The sequence below is a fragment of the Marmota flaviventris genome, chromosome X, assembly GCF_047511675.1.
Source record: "Marmota flaviventris isolate mMarFla1 chromosome X, mMarFla1.hap1, whole genome shotgun sequence".
Taxonomy (NCBI): Eukaryota; Metazoa; Chordata; class Mammalia; order Rodentia; family Sciuridae; genus Marmota; species Marmota flaviventris.
This window is the reverse complement of record NC_092518.1, coordinates 77,957,023-77,972,899: the sequence shown is the minus strand read 5'-3', so window position 1 is coordinate 77,972,899 and position 15,877 is coordinate 77,957,023. Positions and strand designations below refer to the sequence as shown.

General features: G+C 31.8%; 1 protein-coding gene across 3 annotated transcripts in view; it reads left to right on the top strand.

Moving 5' to 3' along the window:
• The window catches only part of Diaph2 (diaphanous related formin 2), an 870,804-nt gene that overhangs the window by 252,381 nt on the left and 602,546 nt on the right, over positions 1-15,877 (top strand). For all 3 annotated transcript variants that reach the window (XM_071606838.1, XM_071606839.1, XM_071606837.1), the window contains 5 exons: positions 1,830-1,948; positions 3,830-3,946; positions 6,401-6,519; positions 10,487-10,551; positions 13,498-13,602. In XM_071606838.1, coding sequence (XP_071462939.1) covers positions 1,830-1,948; positions 3,830-3,946; positions 6,401-6,519; positions 10,487-10,551; positions 13,498-13,602 — 525 coding nt within the window. The remainder of the gene's footprint in view (positions 1-1,829; positions 1,949-3,829; positions 3,947-6,400; positions 6,520-10,486; positions 10,552-13,497; positions 13,603-15,877) is intronic.

Sequence of the window (15,877 nt, the reverse complement as noted above, 5' to 3'; positions counted from 1 at the left end):
ATTTCCATTTTCCTTTATGTGATATCTATCATATCATTTGTACTTCATAAACTTTTTTTATTTCATTAAATATTAAATATTTGGGGATATATCTTTCAAGATTTGACATTTGAAAAGATATTTTATAATTAAGAATAGATGTATATATATATGTATGCATATGCATTTATATTAATAGTTCTTGGCCATTATTAATAAAGAACATTTATATATATTGCATTTATATGTGTCTATATTTTTTATATTATGCAATGATATTTAGACAGTCATTTTCACTGAAAATATTTCAGTCATGCAGACTGGTTTCAATGTTTTGTAAAGTTTTGATACTAATTAAACGATAGTTTCATTTAAATTTTTCTATTTTTCACACATTTACCTGTGTTCAAGTTTTGTGATGAATGTCTAAGACAATATATTATGACATGAGAATAAAGAAAATTTCATATTATAAAATATGTGAAAGGTTGTTTCTGTAATAATCAGCATACTGGACATCTCCAACTTCTGCAATTTTTTGAATAGAGTTCAGAAATTAACTCATGATATTACCCACTAATGTTAGGTAATTTTGCATTGCAATAAATCCTCTATTCCCCTTCAAATTGGAAAACTGGTGTCAAAGCAGGGTATTATTAAGAAGGAAACTAAGTGGAGATACATTTATTCATTATGTATTTTATTTCAGATTATTTAAAAACATTAAACAATGTCTTCATATGCTCTATACATAAATATGAATGTTGATAAACATAGGTAAATGTGAATGTATGTTGAATGTTAGAAAAAGAACATCTAAAAATTTCTTATACTGGATTTGCCTTCAGTTATAGCCATTACATCCTCATTTATAATTGTTCTACTGAATAAAATACAAACAAGAAATGCATCCCAATTTGTTTTATTTACCTAATTTGAAGTACACCATGCTTGCATTTCTTTTTAGAGTTCAAGCTCAACTCTGAATATCCTATTCCCACTTTCGGTAACACCCTTGAGCATCCACAGTTGTGATTATCGATTTGGGTTTTGAAAGCTGCAACTTAATGGACACATATTAAGAGATATTCCAGGTGATATATATTAAGCCCAACAATCTCTAGTGTGGCATGCTCCCAAAGTTTTTTTTTTATACTATTCTTTTGAAAAGTATCAGAGGTTTGTAATGCATGTGCTTAGGATGTATTACAAAAATCTTCAAAGCCCAAGTTGATATTTTGTGATTAGGCTAAGCAAAAATGAAAGGTGGAGGAGGAGGCTAAGAATTACAGTTTGATAAAAAATTCCTAACACCTTTTTGCTTTAAAAATCACAAAATATCATTTAATATAAATTTGTTTAGACAACTTTTTCACGCCATACTTGGGACTGTTGTGCTTGAATATATCCTTGCATTTGTTCTTTATTAATACAATTGGTCTATATTTGCTTATTTTTTTTGGCCAGAGGCTATGTGTGAATGTTTTAACTGCATGAATTCTTTTGTGATCTTTGATTAGTATGTTTAGTCAAAACCACAGCATTTATTTGAGTTGTTAGCAATTAGTATTTTTGTTGTTGTTATTGTTGTAGAAGTAATCATTAATTTTTTAATGTGAATATCAAAATCGGGGCATAGAAGGAAAGTGCAGTGAATGCAGTGAGGATCTTTTATTTTTAAATAGAAAATCTTTGTTACATTTACTTTCTTTCAGGAAACCAACTGCCTTGGTCCATTTTTGAAATTGCTTATGTGTGTATAAATGAATAATTGTGTTATTCCCCTTATTTTCAAAATTTGCTGTTGTCAAACTTTTATTCATCTGCTAAGTTTTATGTTTATATACTAGGATCTAAAAGAAAAAGAGAACGATGAGCTTGATATTCAGTTGAAAGTATTTGATGAGAACAAAGAGGACGACCTAACTGAATTATCCCATCGTCTCAATGATATTCGAGCAGAAATGGAATATCCTTTGACAACCCCAAAATAATTTTGTGCATATCATGTAAAAGGGATTTGTGGGTAATTTGGGGGACCATTATTAGAGTTCTTTTCTGCCAGCCCAGATTGTATACGTGTATTTACAATGGAATCTTGTTCTGATGTTGTCCTGGAGATTTATGCTGAGGAGCTGTGAGACTCTCTTGATGGTGTGTACAGACTACATTGAAATCTAGATAGTGGCTCAATGTATTATAGGGATATTCTGCTCACTAGTCTTGAATAGACAAGTATAACTTACATATAAGAATGAGGAAAAGTCCACAGAGTTCCTTTGTGACTATAGGTAATATGGTTTTTCAATTTATTAAATGGTACTCCAGTGAGAGATATCAGTCCATTAAAATAAATGTCTTATTCTCTATCTGATGTCTGTTTTCTTTAGTAGTAATAAAAATGTTTAGATACAATAGTAATTGACTCCATCAAGGCTATGTCATAGAAGGATCTGGGTCAAATACAGCTAGATTATAATCTTCCCTTGGCATGGACATGTGAAATGATTTTTGACACAAGACATGGTTGTCATAGCACTGTTGGCCATTTGCTTCACATCCATTGAATTTCTTACTCATAGATTCTGGGAAGTTGGGAAATCTTCAGAACCATTGTGACCTTTGAGCTGGACTTTTTCCCAGTGATATGTTCTCTTCCCTGTAAAAAAAACTGTAGTTATATTCCTTTCCTTGACATTCCCAGAGTACTTTGTTTGTTCTGTCTTATTTATGTACACTTCTCTGCTCCTGTGAGATTGAGGGCAGAAATGTTATGTTTCATTTTTTCCTCCAGTGCACCTATCGAAGTCATATAAAGATAAGTGTGTATGTAATGAATAAAAAATTTATTATTATGAGGAATAAGTTCTAATCCAAGTTTTAGTGATATATGTCTGCACTATCTTTTCTAATATTAAATGCTTTTTATATCAATTAATAAATATCTTGCTTTTTATAGATTTCCCTTATAACCAAATGTCACTGTATAGCTATTGTTGGATTCATTCTGTAGCCATTTAAGGGATCTTATGATACTTTAACACAAACCTCTTACATGGGTCTAAGAAGTAATCCGTCATATACTTAATTCTACTTCAGAGAAAATGTTGACATTTCAAGTTATTTTTAGGGTGTTGAATTACATCTTGTCTTTTACCTTTATTTTCAATCGATTTTCTAGGTCTTCACTTTTGTTATGAAACTGAATTCATTTTTGAATTGTTTTCTCCTCCACTAAAAGCACCTGCACTTCCACTTTATTCCTAAGAAAAATATATTTTAACCTCCTTTGTCTTTACTCTCCCAACTTCTTTCAAACCGTGAACAACAAATGAATACAAATAATAATTTCATATTTAGTATTTTATCTAGGTAAAATAAAACTGCTTTTTTGATCTTTTAGTAGTTTAAAGCATGCTCATTTGCCTTCTATCTTATATGGCATTGAAAATACAGTAGTAGTTGTTTGTACGGATAATGTAGGCCCACTTTGAAAACCACAGGGACATCAAGATAAAACCATTTTCATTGATGGTATTGCTGTTCTAATGGTACCAGCTATAATCTGTACTTCAAAATATAATGAATGAATTATTACTCAAGCTTTTGACAGCCAAGTGGTCTTGGAAATGCTCTTTAGGTCTGATTTTCTGGTTAAAAGACTAAAATTATTCCATAGAATCATTTTCTTTACATAAATGTTTAAATACTGGATCATGGTGTTGAAGGTTTAGAAACAGTAATAGAAGTAAAATGGTAAACGTAGTTTTTAAAAAATTAAGCTGCTTTTGTTATGAGTGAAAATTTCATCAAGAATCTTTGATATTTTTTCCTTTACTTACTTTTTTACTGATATGAATGAAGTATATCACCTTCTATATAATATGTTGAAAGATACTGCAGCTGAAAATTACTTATTATCCATTCTGCAACACTTTTTGCTCATCAGAAATGATTATTATATCAGGTAAGAGGCAGTTCTAAGAGTAGCATATTTATAATTTGAAATGGATATCAAAGGAATAGAACCTAGGCAATATATACATATGTACATACATAGGATATAGGAACTTGACTAGGTTACATTTTTTTGTGGGGGGCACCAGGGATTGAACTCAGGGATACTCAACCACTAAGCCACATCCCAAGCCCTATTTTGTATTTTATTTAGAGACAGACTCTCATGGAGTTGCTTAGTGCCTTCCTTTTGCTGAGGCTGGCTTTGAACTCGTGATCCTCCTGCCTCAACCTCCTAAGCCACTGGGATTACAGGCATGTGCCATTGCCACTGGCAGTAACATTTTTAAAAATGTATTTAAAATGAGCCAGAAGAGAGATGTACTTATAAAAATGGCGTATCCCAGGAATAGGACTGTTAGTAGCAATGAACCCAATCGAAACTACTGACTCTGATGAATTTCCTTTGCTAGATAATGGTAACACAGAGAGGTAAGACCAAAGATTCTAGGACATTTAAAAATCCTGAACATTTTAATAAGATTTTATGATTATTTCTCTTTTATAGCCTTTATAGAGTAATAAATATAATTTAACACCTTTAGAAAATATATATGCTAGGGATAAAGCTCAGTTTGCCTCACCTGCACAGAGTTCTGGGTTCAATCCCCAGCATCACACACACCCACACCAAAAAAAAAAAAAAGCAAATATTTCACTTTTATGTCCACTGATATATAATTTTTCTAAATGAGTCTGATAATAATCCATGAAGTTAAAAGTTTTAGAATTTGGTAACAGGGAATGTGTATGCAAATCAAAGTTATAAAATGGTTTCTGAATGATGGAAATTATTTATTGTCTACTGACTTTGATCTTATATTTAGCTGTAAATTGTCTTCATATTTTAATTTGCATAAAATTTTGACCACCTACATTTTCTGATTTTCAAAAAATGCTTGATTAAGGGGAAAACGAAGGCGACCATGAAGTAAGGTTTGGTTGCAACAAAAATGATGGTTTTAAAGCAATATGGAGAACATTATAGATCAGTACAGATCAATAATTTGATAGATATCACAGCATTACAGAAACATAGAAAAAATGTTAAAATATTAAATTATATGCTCTTTTTAAGCAGGAGAGATGCTACTGCATTAACAATGATTTATTGTTTTCTATATTAAATTATGACAGTTAAAGAGATATTGTGCTCTGAGGTGACCAGTTACCTGGGGTAACCATTCATATAAAACTATTTATTTCTCAGTAAGTATAATAAATGACAAGTTGCCCACACATGGTTTCCTTTTCATACTGAGAATATCTCTTTGAGGTAGATGTGTAACAAATACTTTTATTCCACTTGAGATTATTAACCTGGTTTCCCAGAGAACAATTATATTTGCCTTATTTACTCAGAGTTGTCAACTAGACTCGGATCATGATCCAGTATTATTTACCATATATCAAATAATGACTTTGGGGGAAAAAGCTCCAGATATATAATGTATAGTAGTTCTTATTCTTAATCTTATGACCAGCCTCATAACTAAGGACAGAGAAAAACAAATAGAATCTGTTTGAGTTCATTTTCAAATTTTTTTAGTGGGTTGAGAAGCATTTATTTAGGAATGTTTATGTCATGATTTATCTATAGTAGTACTTATTACTGATTTTCTCTGCTGAATTTATTAGCCTCTCCAACATTCTAAATCTTCTTAAAATTTTAATGCAAAAATTGCCTTTTTTATTTTGTAGTATGAATGTCATCGTTTTTTAAGGCCAAAATTACCTTGATAGATTACAGAATCACCAGATGTTTTAAAACCTTTGACACTTTAAACAAATTGGGACTACAGCCATGCATATTAAGTGCACATGCTTTTATGAAATGGATCTTTTAAAATATGTTATACAAAAAAATCTTTGAAATAGTTTGAAACATCAGTGGCTCAGTACAGTTTTATAAACTGTTGCACATATCTTAAGGAAAAGTACTGTAGTAAATTTAAGATGTTGCTTGCCCCCTAATACCAAGAAACTCATCACTTATTGAAATTCAGAACTTGTGCATGCCTACAGTCATTTCTGTGTCCATGGATATAGAATAAAAGGGGTCATGTTTTTCATTAACTTTAGAAACAATAGTTCAAGCCAACAGATAATGTTTTTAAGTATCTTTGAACACAAGCGTGAATCTCTGCAGACTAGAAGATTAAGTCACCAAGTATTTCCATTTGATTATATCACAATGGGTTTGGCACTATAACATCCAGAGCATCTTTCTTTAAGCTTTGGCATATTTTTTCCAAAGGTAGTGTACTGGTTAGAGGGCTTTCTTTCTTTTTTTTAAATAGCTCTCATAAAAGACAATTCTTTTGACACACTAATTCTTTTCTTAAGAAAATTTATTTGTACAAGTAGAAAATAATTATTCACATATACTTTCTCTCTTTTTCAGGCCACAGTATTATAAAATAATTGAGGAGTGTGTTTCTCAGATAGTGTTGCACTGCAGTGGCATGGACCCAGACTTTAAGTACAGACAAAGATTAGACATTGATTTTACTCATCTGATAGGTATGGAATATAATCTTTACTGTCCTATGTGCTTTATATCTTCTATATAATGGTACTTTTTAAAAGTAGGTCTCTCATTGAATAACTTCTATTACCATCTGGTATATCATTATGTCTGTAAGTATCTTATTGCTGTAATTATTAATTATGATGATCATGGAAGTTCCACCTGTGTGATTAGATCTGTTAACCTATTTGTTAAGTACCAATAGTACTGAACTCAGTTTTAACTCATTGTCCCACAAAAAGGCATTTTATTATAGATGAATGCCTTGCTTTTTAGAAGCATGAAATATTTTAATTTAATATTTTAAATATTTTAATTCAATATTTTAAATATATTAATTCAATTTATACTGGTGTCTTTGAAATCATGTGTATAATGGGATATCCTTAGTATTGCTAAAGCTTAAGAGATAAAATACTCACTTATTTCTGCAACTAAAGACCTTTTTAGGCTATCAAATAACTCAGTTTGTATTTTCATAGACATTAGAGTTACCAAAAATTCTGAGGTCATTATGTACATGTCTTTGGATTGCTGAGGAAATAACCTTATATCATCCTAGACTGCTATTTATCAGTGCTTTGTAGAATAATCTCAGAAGGATCATGTGAAACTTCCCTCATGAAATATGCTATGATATATGGCTTTACAGTTGAGCAGTTTTATTTATACCTAATTGAAATCACTATTGCTGAGGTTCAAGCACAAACTCACTTCTAAACAACAGCTGTTGAATGCCAAATATCTATTATTTTTCACTCCATAGCACAGGGCAGAGTTGTTGGAATGTTCAAACATGTATAACTTAATATTACCATGTATTCTTTTCTGTTTTGAAATGCAATCCACACTTATTGTAGGAATCTTGAGTCACAAGTCACATTACAATTAGTCCCTTTTCAGTTCTGTACATTTCCTTTTGTCTGTTTATCTATGTGCTTGCCTTTCTGCCTGTTCGTCTGCCTGTCTATATGCTGATTTTTCATGGAACATTATATGATGATTTTTTTTATGTTAACTTTCAAAATGTGACTTTTAATGTCTGTATAGTATTCCGTTGTATCAAGTATCATGATTATTTTAATGAGTTCTTACTTATTGTGTATCTAGATGGTTTTCACCTGAATTATAAATGAATCTTCACCAGCATTCTTGTTTTAAAATGTTTGACTTTTTCTCGTTATTTTCTTAGGATTGATTGCTGTAAGCACAGGCTTGAATTTTCAAAGCCAAATGATTTTCAGAAAGCTTGTGTTATTTGCCTTTGTCCTAGCAATGAATGTGAATGCTGGCCTTAGTTCATATTTTTCACTGAGTTTGATAAACTTAGTTTATTTCACATTTTGTTGAGCAAGTCATAAGGGACTATTTCCAAATCCATGTGTTGGCTTATAATCCATTAGGGTCCCTAGTTGGCACACACAATCTATTGCTGATTTTGGATAGCTGTTTTACTGTTCAACAGATATTTGTTTTGTGTGCTGTGTGCCAGGTGCTTACAATTGTATAATGTTTATGAAAAGAATTGAGGATGACAAATGAAAGGATCAATTGAGAGAGGATAATCAGCATCATAAACCCATTATGACCTCATCCACATATCATCACTGTAATTGTGAACAGATCTTTAACTTCTTTAAGTTCCAGCTGCCTCAGTTCTAAAACAGGCAAATCGAATATTTAGGTAGCTCTTGGTTAAAGTCCTTTTTGAGAAGCTGATGAATCCCATGAACCTTTAATTAGAACACATATACACACACACAAATACACACAAAATTATCAAGTGCTTCAAGAACTCCTGGGAATTCTAATAATTTCTTTTTAAAAATAACTTAGATTGAGGTTGCTAAGATTTCTTCTGATTTCACAATTCTGTAAGTCTAGTATCTTTCACAAATTGGATCAGATTGGATCCTTGTGTAAAAATCTCCTGTGTTAGTTTACCTCAGCATTTCTGTGACCAAAATACCTGACAAATATAACTTAGAGGAGAAAAAGTTTGTTTTGGCTTCTGGTTTTAGAGCGTTATTCCATGGTGTCTCATCTCATTTCTCTACACTCCAGTGTGAGGCAGTACATTATGAGGGAAGGGCCCAGAATAGGAAAGAAAGTTGTTCCTCTTTTGCCAGATCAAAAGGTGGTGGGGAGGCCAAGGAGTGCAGTGAAGGAGCCATTGGGAAGATGCATGTTTCCAGTGCAGGACCCCATTGACCCATCTCCTCCAGCTATGTCCCACCTGCCTCTGATTACCACCCAGTTAGTTCATCCAAACTAGGATGGCCTGATTAGGTTACAACTCTCATAATATATAATCATTTTACCTCTGACCAGTCTGAACATTCTTCTATTATTAACATTCTTCTATATATTCTTCTGTATAACATTCTTCTATTATTAACATTCTTCTATATAACATTCTTCTATTATTACCTATTAAGGTAGAAGTATTAACATAGTTTGGAGTTGGGGAGCCTTATATCCAAACGATAACATCTCCAATGCCTTCCTATTCAAATTTAAAGTCAAAATCATTTCCAAGTATGGCTAACACAGCATGGGTGTGGCCTTCCCCTTTGACCTAAGAACCTAGTGCTTTTCTTCTTTGTTGCTTTGCTCCAAACACACATTTAAAAAAAAAAAAAGAAAGAAAAACTGTATTGAGATAAATGTGACATAATAAAAAATACCTATATTCTAAGTATTCAATCTGACAAATATTGAGACATGTATACTTAAAATCATCAGAAAATCAAGATAATAAACATCACTATTGCTCATTAATGTTTCTGCATACTTTTAATCCCTCCTTTTGCCTTCTACCTGTCCTTATTCTAAGAAAACCACTGATCTCTCTTTACTTTCTCTTACTAGTTTCATTTTCTAAAGTTTTAAAAATTTTGAAAATTTGTTCATCTTCTAATATTTTTATATAAATAGAAGCACATAGCATGTACTCTTTGATTCAATATAATTATTTTAAGATTTATCCTAATGTTGTATTGCATGTATCAATAGTTCATTCTTTTTTATCACTGAGTACTATTCCAGAATATGGATATATGAAAATTTATTTGTACATATATTTGTTGATGATCATTTAGTTTCCAGTTTTTATCTATTATAAATAAATCTGTTATGAACATTCATATAAAAGTCTGGGTACAGACATATTTTCATTTTTGGGGATGGGATTGAATACATAGATGTGGAATGGCTAGGTATTATAGACTTTTTATGTAATTATGAAAGATACAATTTTTCCCCAAAGAAATATGTCCATTACTTATAGCTTGAAGTACTTGCTTGGACCTGAGAAGTTTTAAGTTTGTTTCCCTATGTTCATGGCACATTTTGTACCATATTAAAAGTTATTTTAAATTGTTCACTGGAAAGCATGAAGTAATGAATGTGACTCTTGTCTCCCCCCTTCAGCATTTTTTGAAGAATCATCTTGAGTCTTTATGATCTTAAATTTTAGATCTTTGCCACCTGTTCACCCAAAGTCAAATACAAAAATTTTTAACAATTCTATAGTTGTATAAGTTGAAACATAATTAAATATCTTTATAACAATGATAAGTTAGTCAGATATATTTATAGATGCTTGGTTTTGTGCTTTAGAATGCCATCATTCAATTCAGTTAGTTTGTCCAAGAAAAATGTCATGTTTGTTTGATATATGGTATAGGTTAGTTTCTCTTTAATAGCAACTGGCATAGAAATGATAGTGTGGGGTTCGTGTTGTAACTCAGTGGAAGGGTGCTTGCTTAGCATGTGTGAGGCATTGGGTTTGATTCTTAGCACCATGTATAAATAAATAAATAAATAAAATAAAGATCCATCGACAACAAAAAATATTAAAATGAAATGATAGTGTGCATAGAATTATAGGCTGGCAGCTACCTTTGGGCTAGAGATCTCATGTTATAATTTCTAATTATTTCTGATAAATCTTACTAGATTCTTGTGTGAACAAGGCAAAAGTTGAAGAAAGTGAACAAAAAGCAATGGAATTTTCAAAGAAGGTAAGGCTTATAAAATATTAGCCTAATTGTCAAATTAATCAGCATGTTGTCTACTTTGTTTCTTTATATGAAATCTGATAACTTTTGTTTCAGTTTTATAGTACTTTATATCTCAGGATTCAAATGAAACAACAGACTATTGATTTATTTCCTGATAGGGTAAGGTCATTACTCTTCCCTTCTCATCACCTTGAAAACACTATCCATATTATACTAAAGTGATAAGAAAAATTCAGCTGCTGAAAGCACATATTTAGAAACATTCAACCAAAATAAAATGTCTCATTGCTTTCCTGTATCTCTTACTTAAAATAGGTATCATTTTGGCTAACTAGGAGATATTTTACTGGTCTTTAAAGCTACTGTCTTTAAATCAGTGTTGTTGATAGCAATAGAAAGTTGTAGTATTCTCTTTCTCTGTCTCTTCTTAGACTTAGCTTCTTTAATTTTGTAATTGCCACTTGTTAAAGGATGCTGCTACTTCATGGAGTCTTGGTGGAATCTCACAGTGCCCTTTCTTTCTGTGCTAATGCCTTATGTAAATGTCTTTGAATATTGCCAAAATTATGAACATCTTAATTTTATTTAGACCTAAGATTACCTTTTCATTGTTTCCTATAAGCATAGTTACCATTTAATTAATTTCTACCAAGTTTCTTCCTTCCTTTCTGCTTTCTTTCCCTCCTTCTTTTTGTTCTAGATCCTTTTAAGAGTTGGTGTAGTGTTTCTTTCTTGTTGGGTGCAGGGAAGACCAAAGCACAAGTCTAAAAGCTCTCCAGTTTTCTGCCTTCTGACAGCAAGATAAAGTGCTTACATATTGCTGTCTCTCCAAAGTTATGACTTACCTTGGAGATTAGATAATCACTTTTGCTATCACTCTAGAAATTATAGAGTTACTTCAGGGCATCTGAAGAAATGTCTTTGCTCTTTCAGTTACTATAATAGATTTTTAAGAGCTTGAGCATAAAATGTTTGTGTGAAGCTGTCATTTTTATTGGCGAATGAAAATGTGTGCTTTTTGATTAATAGACCTTTATATTTCTGATGTTCTTGTTTTAAGTAGCACACTTTAAATTCCTTTTGAAAATCTTAGAATCTCCTTAGTTTTTGGCTGGTATTGTGATTAGACATCATGAGAAAAGTAAATTTTGATTATCTTTCTAGTGAAGCTTTCTATATGCACATAATATGGGGAAAGGGGTCCTGAAATTATGGAAATTTTAGTGTTTGATGCTTTAGTCTCATTGCCAACATTTAGAATAGGAAGGTGTGGAGATAACCCATTGGTTATCTACATGCATTCTTTTGTTCTGGTTCATCTTGAGAGACAATATAAAGCAGGTTTTTTAAAAAGTGTTTGAATGAGAGGCACTAATTGTAAGATCTGATTAACAGCTTTTCCACTAATTAGCTGTGACTTGAAACCACTTACTCTCTTTTGGTCTTAGTCTCTTCATCATTAAAAGGAGAGGATAAGATTAGTTGACTTGTAAGAAGACCTCTTTCAGCTCACATATTTCAGTCTTCTGCGATTCCTTTAAAAATAAAAGTAGAGACATTGTGTGCCTCTTTTCAGATGTATTTATAAACAATTCAGAGGAAGAAGATGTGTACAGTGTGTTTGTGTAGATACATGTTTGGACCAGCTTCTATGGAGCACATAGGAGATGAGAGTATAGCTTCAGAGAAATCTTAACATGTATGATAGTGATGTCAAGCAAGCTCACATTCAAGAATCTCCATCTTCTTGGTGAACTGGGAAACAAGGTCATTGAAGGATCCTTCACCCTAGGTACCTGGAGTGCTTTTGAAATGTAAAGATAATAGAGATTTGGACCAGATTCTATGGGGCATTTTTCAGGCACTCAACTAGAGGTGGATAAAAGTATTACCAAATAATATTTCAGGTTTGATGTAAATATTATTATTATCCAGTCTGTCCAGCATTCTTTCTTTAGACTTAAGATCACAATGGCATTCTAGAATATCCAAAGATCAAATCTGCTATGAGGATGAATATTTATTACAGTGAACATACTTTTGTATTGTTCCACAAACTATAAAGACAGCTTTGGGCAGTAAAAGATATTATTTATAGAAACAGAAATAACATTGTTGAAATAATGTGTAGATCTATATAATGACTTCAGGTGACATTGGCAATAAAAGGCAAATAAAATATTCTGTAGCCGGATGAAGGCAGTATGCACTATAAATTGTAGGCTGTTGTGGGCCAGCTTAAGAGTTCTGACTGAGGCACAGACTGGGGCAGGATGCAGCAAATTAATATTCACTATGTAGACAGTTTCTTTGGCTTAGTCTATGTATCTTAACTTCTCATGTTTCCCTCTTGTAACATCTCATACAAGTATTTTGGTTAACCATTTGACCGAGAATGGTATATAACATATCATTCTACTATAAGAATTTTTATAGTACCACTTTTTGGATACTAGAAAATTAAGATTTGATAGAAACATTCCAGATTGTATTCATGTACATTCATTTGTGGATTCTAAAAGTGCAATACCTTTTCAAGATTAAATATATTTAAGGAGTTGAAATTCTTTGCTGGCATACTTTTAGATTCCATTTTCAAATTCACTAAACTTAATACTATGGGATGAAACAGTAATTATAAAATCAACATTTTAATAATAAAGCAAGAAATGTGTCCATTATACTTTTCTTTTGTATTTGTTTTTCAAAAGTGAAAATGGTTTTCCTTACCCCTCATGGGGAATATATTTCTTCTTTACTCTTCAAAGTTAGAGCCTCATCCTAACATGGATACTTAATTATCATGAAAATAAACAAGAGCTTTGATTTTCTAAGTGACCTAGAAATTCATATAGGAAAGAACACTCTAGTTATTTACTATATAATGTTTAAAGCTTTCTGAAAAATATATTATTAACTCTACATTTATGGTGGTGATCATTGCAGTTTGATGAAGAATTCACAGCTCGACAGGAAGCTCAAGCTGAGCTTCAAAAACGAGAAGAAAAAATCAAAGAACTTGAAACAGAAATCCAGCTACTTCGAATCCAGGTAATGAACAAGATATAGACTTTGTGTCATGTCACAGTGAGTTTGATGGTAGAAAATTATCTTGTAAGAAAGAAGGAAAACATGTAACTGGAAGTGGACTTTTTTTTTTTTTTTGGCAGTTTCACATTTTAGTTGAAATAAACATACAGATTTTATTTTTGTGAACAATAAATCATTTTAGTATTTGGAAAAAATAAGGTATCAGATGCTCCAAGTGCCCTGCATATTTTAAACAAAATGTTATATGAGCAAAACTATTTTTGAGATGAAATTTTCATGACTGAAAAATTGCATGGTATTTTCTTTCCAAAAAAGTATGAAAATGCTCATTAATTTTAATTATCCCCAAAGATTCTTACAGTCTCTTTAATTCCAGATTATCATCATTTCAACCTGTACACTGAGAAAAATGAGAAATTATATCCCATCTGATTCAAATATAAAATAACAAACAAACCTATACACTCTACATTTCCACCTACATTCCTTAGGATGAAAACTTCCCATATGCACTTAAAGTCTTAATTAGGGTCTCTAAAGTTTTAGAATTGATTAAGTACTCTCTTTAACACACTTTATGTCTCAAATGAATATTAAGAAATTGAAGAACATGTCTTTAGTTAGTGAATGTTTGTTCAGTGTTGGTTGATTAACTGGACAAGGTCTGGTTTTATCCTTCTACTAAAAATATTTACGTGAGTAGTAACCTGCAAAGTACCCAATGTGGTAACCTTTTTCTATCCATAATCTACATCACATATCCTTAATATTTGATCATTTCTTTTCACTGAATCATCTCTCTTCCCTCTGTACCATCTGACTTCCCTTTTGAAATGTCTGAGGACTGTTTTTCTTTAGTTTTTCATTCTCCAAATGGAGATATTCCTCAGTGTTCTGTCTTCTGTTATTTTTCTCTGTATATTCTTGTTCAAATTTCCATTCAACATCATATATTCAAATATCACCTTTTATTAGGTGTCAGATCTTTTTTTGTTGTTATCATGCTTTAGGATTATGTTTTTTTAATATTTATTTATTGTTTTAGTTATCAGCAGACACAACATCTTTGTTGGTATGTGGTGCTGAGGATCGAACCCGGGCCGCATGCATGCCAGACGAGCGCACTACCGCTTGAGCCACATCCCTAGCCCCAGGATTATGTTTTGATGCTGTTTTTTTTTTCTTTTTTAATTGGTGCATTATAGTTATATAGAATCATGGAATTCATTGATACACATTTGTGCATATAACATAATGGTATAATTTGATCAGTTTTATTCCTAGTACCTCCCCTTTTCCTCTCCCCCTCCCTCCTCCTGGTCTCCTTTTATCTGTTCTCATTACCTCCCTTCATGAAATCCCTCTCCTAACTTTATTTTCCTTCTTCCTCTCTTACTTCCATATATGATAGAAAATATACAACTCTTGACTTTCTGAGTTTGGTTTATTTTGTTATACATAATGCCCACAAGTTCTATTCATTTTTTTGAAAATAACATAATTTCATTTTTTATGACTTAATACAACTTGATTATGCATAGATACCACATTTTCTTTATCCATTTCTCCATTGATGGATATCTAGAATAGTTCCGTAATTTGGCTGTGGTGAATTGTACTGCTATAAACACTTACATGCATATAGCACTATAGTATGCTGACTTTAATTCTTTTTTTAAAACATTTATTTTTTTAGAAGTATTTGGACACAATACCTTTATTTATTTATTTTTTATTTTTATGTGGTGCTGAGGATCCATCCCAGGGCCTTACTCATGGTAGACAAGCGTTCTACTGCTGAGCCTCAATCCCTGCCCCCTGACTTTAATTCTTTAGGATAAAAACAAAAGGGTGCTATAGCTGGGTCCTTTGGTGATTCCATTTCTAGTCTTTTGAGGAATCTCCTTACTGATTTCTATAGTAGTTTTATTAGTTTACAATCTTACCAACAGTGTGAAAGTGTTCCTTTTCCCCCATATCCTCTCTAGCATTTATTATTGTATGTATTCTTGATGGCCTCCATTCTAAATGGAGGGAGATAAAATGTCATTGTAGTTTTGATTTGCATTTCCCCGATTGCTAACGATGTTGAACCTTTTTAAAAATATATTGTTGGCCATTGTGTTTCCTCTTTTTTAGAAGTATCCATTTAATTCAGTTTCCTACTTATTGATTTTTTTTGGTGTTATACTTTTTGAGTCAGGATATGAACCTTTTGTTGGAAGAGTAGCTAGCAAAGGTTTTTCTCCCATTATGCTCTCTCATTATACCCTTA